The sequence below is a fragment of the Podarcis bocagei genome, assembly GCF_964188305.1.
Source record: "Podarcis bocagei genome assembly, chromosome: 14".
In the NCBI taxonomy this organism is placed as follows: domain Eukaryota; kingdom Metazoa; phylum Chordata; class Lepidosauria; order Squamata; family Lacertidae; genus Podarcis; species Podarcis bocagei.
Genome location: NC_138139.1, coordinates 56,194,887 through 56,201,959, shown reverse-complemented (window position 1 = coordinate 56,201,959; position 7,073 = coordinate 56,194,887). Strand labels below are relative to the sequence as shown.

The window sequence follows — 7,073 nt, the reverse complement described above, 5'->3', positions numbered from 1 at the left end:
AAGGAAGATTAATCTGTGGGGCCAGTCAGACAACATCCCATAGTATGCTGGGCTAGATCCTGGCACCATGATACAGGCTAGCCACCCCTGATCTAGATCTATTAGGTTCTTTACTCAGAGTCTTTTCATACAGCGGAATAAATGTTTTAAGAAATCTATTCTAAATATTTCATCTAAAAGGACCTGCTAATGGATTATATCCTGCAATAACTGTATTCTATATCCCAGCATTTTCAGACTTTTTAAAGTTCCAGCTCAACCACGAGAGTAGCCAGAGGTGTAACGATGAAAGCAAGAAATGCCCTTTCCTTTGCCTCATGAAACAGACTGTAAATCTCATTCCAGGTCCGTTCCTAAGAACTACCAGCACATCCTGGCTTTGCTGCTTGCTGTCAAAGAGATCAATGAGAACCCCCAAATCCTACCCAACATCTCTTTGGGCTTCCACATCCTCAACAGCTACTATGTGGCAAGGACGACATACAAAGCCAGCCTGAGCCTCCTTTCCACACAACACAGGTTTGTTCCCAACTACAAGTGTGATACTCAGAGTAAACTGATAGCTGTCATTGGCGGACTTGCTACTGAAACCTCTGCCAACATGGCTAGCATTTTTGCCACCTACAAGATCCCACAGGTGAGACATATTCATTGATGCATGGGCATTTTACAACAATGGCTCATATCTTTACATTCTTTTAATCCATACAACACACCCTCCTTCCTTTCAGCTCACATATGGCTCATTTACCCCAGTGCAGGATGACAAAACATTGTTTTCTTCCCTATATCAGATGGTCCCAAAGGAAGCCCACCAGTACATTGGGGTAGTCCGGCTCCTTCACCATTTCAGATGGACATGGATTGGGCTCTTTGCTGTGGAAGATGACAATGGGGACAGGTTTTTGCACACAGTGCTTCCATTGCTTGATCAGAATGGCATCTGCTATGCCTTCATACTAAGAACAGCAAAGAGGACATTTATGGAAGAGCTGATAAACATGGTATTAGCACAACTGGGAAAATACCCACTTCTTCAAGATAGAAAAGTCAGTGCATGTTTTGTATATGGAGAGGATCCAGCCATGCCAGTTTTGAGAATGTTGCTGTTTTTCGCAACATTTTATGAATTGCCACCTGTGGGAAAAGTCTGGATTGTTACATCCCAATGGGATTTCTGTGCCTTCTCCATTCAAAAGCTTTGGGATATAGAAAGCTTCCATGGTACCCTATCCATCACGGTTCGCTCAAGGGAGCCACTTGGATTCCATAGTCTTCTTGAGATCATTGAACCTTCTTGGGCAAAAGGAGATGGTTTCATTCAGAATTTCTGGGAGCAATCATTCAGCTGCTCATTAAAAAAATCTGGTGGGAATGTGGAGGGAAAGAAAGCCTGCACTGGCCGGGAGAAGTTGGAGAGTCTTCCTAGTACTCTTTTTGAAATGGGCATGACTGGCCACAGCTACAATGTCTACAATGCTGCTTATGCTGTGGCACATGCTTTGCATGTCCTACGTGAATCGAGATGGAAACATAGCAGACTGCTAGAGGGAGTGAGACCAACAGACTGTAATGTGCAGTCTTGGCAGGTAGTTACACCTTTAATACAACACACAGAGAGAGAAATATATTCAAAGCAGGAAGGTATGCCCTAAAATATGCTTAAATATGTCTTTTCCCCCACAGTTCCTCTTTAGAACAACTTTGACTTGTAACCTGAAACTAACTTTGCTTATTCCCTTCTCCTTTCCTATCCACTTTCATGATGTTCCATGTCTTTTTTAAATTGGAAGTCTGAAGGCCATGATTTTCTCCTCTGGGTCCAATTTGTTTTGGCCGAGTATCACATTAAAAAAATAACAGATAAATAATATAACAAACTCATCAACAGCTGTATCAAATCCACGGCTCCCTTAACCAATTGCCTTCTTTCTGTGGCTCCCCTGTGGGGCTCTGAAGCCCCCTTGGGTCCCCCCTTGCCTGCAAAGCTGGCAGCCTCTCGCCCTTTTCCCAACACCCTCCCTTGTGCAGTGTTTCCTCAGCCACCTCTCCCCTCTCCTTGGGAGTCCTCCGGGCAGCTGGTGCTGCCATCCCTGGTCTCTGAGCTGCCCCCCACCCCAAAGAGAGGTGCTTCCCAACCTTTGGGAGGCAGAGACATGAGAGGAGGGAGGGAGGGAGGGAGGGAGGGAGGGAGGAAGGAAGGAAGGAAGGAAGTCCAGTGTTGCCCATGGCACCCCGACCATCATTCAACGCACCCCAGGGTGCCACGGCACACGGGTTGAAAACCACTGAGATAAACTGTTTAGCTTTAGCTACAATATAGGGGGGGTATCCACATTCCTTTTGCTGCTGGCATCCGTGTGTCTTGAGAGAGAATGAAGTGTGTCTCCCGAGGTGAATTCAAACTCCTTCATTATTACTATGATGCCACAATGTGCTGATCTATGCAACTCTATTACTAAACCCGAACCACTACAAAAATAATGAATTTTATGTTTGGATTTTATTAACTTTTATATAATGCCTTCCAAAGCCTCAAAGATGCTTTATTGAAAAGTGGAGCAAAACTTTACATAGTGTTGCATGCCATTTGGTGTTGGTGTATATCAGATTTTAAAAGTACAATCCTCTGCATATCTGATCAGAAGTCAACCCCATGGAGTTCAATCAGATTTAATTCCAAGCAAATATGCTGAATCAGTGAAATTAGTCATGGATTCAAATACATTCTTGAGCAAGAACAATCCAGTCCTGGAAACATAGACCTTTTAAAAGGGTGACTGTAGAGGTTTCCATATGGCTACAAAAGCTGGGTGCCTGCCCCTCTCTCTGCCAAACAGTGGCAAGAGCCCATGGGGTCTGTGTCCCTTTGGAGAACAGAAGACACAGCAGAGACTGTCATGCTTTGAGAAAATGCTATATTCACCTCTTTACACCTTAAGTCTGCCTGGAGGGAGTCCAGATCTTAAGGCATAGTCATTCCAAGAGGGAGCAGCAAACCTGCCTGCAGTCAGACCCTCCAAAGATGGATCTCAGCCCTTTTTCTCCCTCCTTCTTCCTTCCAGAAACCCCTGTCTCTCTTCACACCCCACGGCAGAGGAGAAGTCCTCTTGCACTGGCAATGACCCTCAATGGGCCCTCAATGGCTCTCTATGGTTCCCTTGGCCAGGCAGCCCAGGAATTCCCTGTCTAGCACAGCTCTGCAGTTGGTGCCTTAATACATATCCCAATTAATCAAAATCCTAGCATTTATTCATTCCTAGGGTTTAGGGGGAACCCCCTCCCCTGATCTTTAACACCATTTTATCCTTACTAGGCTTCATCTTCTCTTTCACTTAAGCTCCATCGTTTTATAAGGAAGATTGTGTTCAACAACAGTGTTGGAGAGAGCGTACATTTTGATAAGCATAGAGAACTACTTGCAGATTTTGATGTCACAAACTGGGTCACCTTCTCCAACGGTTCTTTTGTTAGGCTCAAAGTTGGAAGACTGGACCCGCTGGCTCCACAGGGGAAAGAGTTAACCATTAATGAGGACCAAATAGTGTGGCATAGAAGCTTTAACCAGGTGAGATGCTAGAACATGTGCGAGAATGGAAAACAGTTGCATATTTGTGAGTTCAGTTTTCTACCTGCCCTCAAGTGGTTAATTCTCCTGAGAAGGATTGCGTTTTCAAGCCGCATTTCTCCCCATTCTTGGCAAAACAAACTGGGGAAAAATGTTGCTCTGTATTTTCACTTGAAGTACACCACATTTCCTGGGTAGATCTGAGTAAACAACCTCCACAACACATTAAAAAAAGTCCTGACCTCGCCAACAATTCAGTGTCTTCTTCATGAATTAATTTCTGGAAACAATTAAGTCAGGGTTTCCTCTCTGAAGCAAATTTTCACCTAAGAAAAATATTCCCACGTTTAGGGCAGGAGGATAAATGTAAGCTTCTTGATGCTAATCTCGTTTGTTGCATTTCTGGACAGGTTGTGCCTCTTTCTGTGTGCAATGACAACTGCTATCCTGGTTACAGCAGGAAAAAGAAGGAGGGAGAGAAATTCTGCTGCTATGATTGTGCTCCATGTCCAGAAGGGATGGTCTCCATGCAGATGGGTAGGAAATGCAATAGATGCCAACTTGTTGGGGGTGGAGATCAGGCCTTGTTGAGTCTCTGTCTTATGAAGTTGCGTGAGATGCAGAATGAACAGCTGAAGCTTTTTACAGAATGGGGAGAAGAAGTTATTACCTACCCATTTCCGCAAAAAAAAAAAAAAAAGTAGTTAGTGCCACAGCTAGACAGAGCACTGGACATGCCATGATACCTTCCTTTTCTACACTGCTTTGAGGGAATTCTCAGTTCTGCCACTTACTTCAATAGACCAGGTCCTGCAGTTCAGAATTGGCATCCAACACAAAATAACATTACCCAAGGAGAATGGGCATTGAATCTGAAGTCCTAGTAAGACAAATCAGACTCATTCTTCAGTTCTGAGCATGTCCAGATATGTTTCTTTGGAAAGCCACCTACTCAGCTGCCAAGAAGGCCGGGGGGGGGGTTGCCAGCTAGCTTCCTTTTTAACTGCCCCCCCTTGTTGTTACTCATTTGACCAGTGAGGGATCTTTGGAGCAAGGATGCACTGGATTGGCTCACACACTGGATTGGCTCACAAAGAAAGTGCTAGTCAGTTTTATTTAGTTCTGTTACAATTGCTTTGTATTTGGTGAATGGAGCTTTGCTGGAAGGAAAATAAATGGCAGATGAAGTACCTATGTCTTCTTGTTGGAAAAGTTTCCTGTGCTTTCTTGTGTCCTCCCACCCAGTGGTCAAATCCTGTCCATGAGGGGTTGGGTTGATCACTATAGAATACAGTAGTGCCTCTGGTTATGTAACCCTCTGGTTACATAAACTTCTGGATGTGAAAGCGGCAAACCCAGAGGTATTTGACCGGGTTTCGCCACAAGCGCATGCACAGAAGCAGTCCTCAGGTTGCAAAAACCTCTAGATCTGACCGGACCTCCGGAACGGATCCCATCCGCAACCAGAGATACGACTGTACATGAATCAAAGTCTTGAAATATTTAAGCACCTTTCCTTTATTTTTCAGACATGGATACCTGTATCAAATGTAAAGAAGATCAGTATCCAAACTACAACCAAAATCATTGCATTCCCAAGTTTTACACATTCCTCTCCTACAAAGAACCTTTAGGAATCACCCTGACTCTGCTGGCTTTTTCTTTCTCTTCGATCACAACTTTAGTACTTGGAACTTTCATGAAGTACAAGGACACTCCCATAGTCAAAGCCAACAACCGGACCCTCACCTACGTTCTCCTCATTTCCCTCCTGCTTTGCTTCCTCTGCTCCTTCCTCTTCATTGGGCAGCCTGGAAAGGCAACCTGCCTTCTCCGACAAATGGCTTTTGGTATCATCTTCTCTCTGTCCCTTTCTTCTGTTTTGGCAAAAACCATCACAGTGGTTCTGGCATTCATGGCCACAAAACCAGGATCCAGAATGAGACAGTGGCTGGGGAAAGGACTGGCCAATTCCATTGTCCTTTCTGGCTCATTTATTCAAGCAGTCATTTGCGTGGTTTGGGTGATTACTTCTCCTCCGTTCCCAGATGAGGACATGAACTCCCTGAAAGAGGAAATCATCGTGCAATGTAATGAGGGATCAGCTTCCATGTTTTACTGTGTCTTGGGATACATGGGCTTCCTGGCTATTGCCAGCTTAACTGTAGCTTACTTTGCCAGGAAGTTGCCTGGCACTTTCAATGAAGCCAAGTTCATCACTTTCAGCATGTTGGTGTTTTGCAGTGTGTGGCTGTCCTTTATTCCATCCTACCTGAGCACAAAAGGGAAATACATGGTGGCTGTGGAGATCTTCTCCATCCTATGCTCCAGTGCTGGATTGCTGGGTTGCATTTTTTTCCCTAATTGCTACATCATTATCCTGAGGCCTGAGCTGAACAATAAGGAATGTTTAATAAAGAAAGAAAAGTAAACAATATAAGCTGGTCCCTGTATTCTGCTGTAATAAAATTCAATTTATCAGGAACATAAGTACATTCTTAGACAAGTCAAATTTCTAAATTTCTTCTTTGAAGGCATTTTGGTTTAAGCGATCCAGAATTAATTCTGATGTTGTTATGAGTGTTTTGTTCATATATAATATATTTTTTAACACAAATTTAGATATTTGCCACACAATATTTATCAGATGGATATAAATGTGCTTTAGCAGTCAATCAGAGCAAACAGCAATTTGGGTTTTTTTCTGGATTGACATTTGCTCTGATTTAGCACTAAAGAGTGGGTTTTCTCTGAGGAAGGATTCAGGAACGTGGAAAGACACTTGGACGTGTGCCTAGAAAGTGTGGGTCAAGCAGAAAACATGGGGCAATGGTAATACACTGCTACCATCTAAAACCTATAGCAGTGAAATTGACTTTACTTAATGTATTATATTGCATTTATTAAATGTGTCCCTCTCTCTCTTGGTCTCTTTTTTCTCTCTCCACATTTCTTTTCTTTTATCATTTTATTCCTTTATAAAAGAAAATATTTCAACTAAATATCAATTAGATGATTAGAGCATGGTGCTGATAAAGGAAAGGTTGTAGGTTTGGTCTCATATGAAGTTTTATTATTTTATCACTGGTTCTTTGCCACCTTGGGCTCCCTTGGGAGGAAGGGGGGGTATACTTATAATGGAATGAAATGGAACATAACAATTCCAGTGGATTAGAAATAGACAACATTTAAAATTATGTAAGCAATGTGGTTGATGTGATGTGAGTTATGCTGTTTTATGTGTGATGTGAAAAATGAAAATTAATCAAAACATTTTTTAAAAAAAACATTTCAAATTATGTGTCATGAAGTTTTTGTATGCTCTTGATAATGACCTACCTGTGGAATCTTGGAGATGGCAATAATATTGGCCATAAAGGCACAGGCTTCAGTCACATATCCTCCCAAGGCAGCAATTAATTGTTTCTGAGAAACACAGATGAAATTGGGGACAACCCTTTGCAATCTACAAAGCCGGGTCAGGATGGCTTTATCTTCGCAATGT

The 7,073-nt window shown here is 42.9% G+C and overlaps 1 protein-coding gene across 1 annotated transcript; it reads left to right on the top strand.

Annotated features, from left to right (window-relative positions):
- The first annotated feature begins 616 nt into the window (after positions 1-616).
- LOC308573382 (vomeronasal type-2 receptor 26-like) lies at positions 617-6,440 on the top strand. The gene is made up of 4 exons (XM_081170252.1): positions 617-637; positions 3,475-3,568; positions 3,979-4,105; positions 5,098-6,440. Exons 3-4 carry the CDS (start codon positions 4,087-4,089, stop codon positions 5,997-5,999), a joined length of 921 nt encoding a protein of 306 aa, XP_081026378.1. The 5' UTR covers positions 617-637; positions 3,475-3,568; positions 3,979-4,086; the 3' UTR covers positions 6,000-6,440.
- Positions 6,441-7,073: the final 633 nt, after the last annotated feature.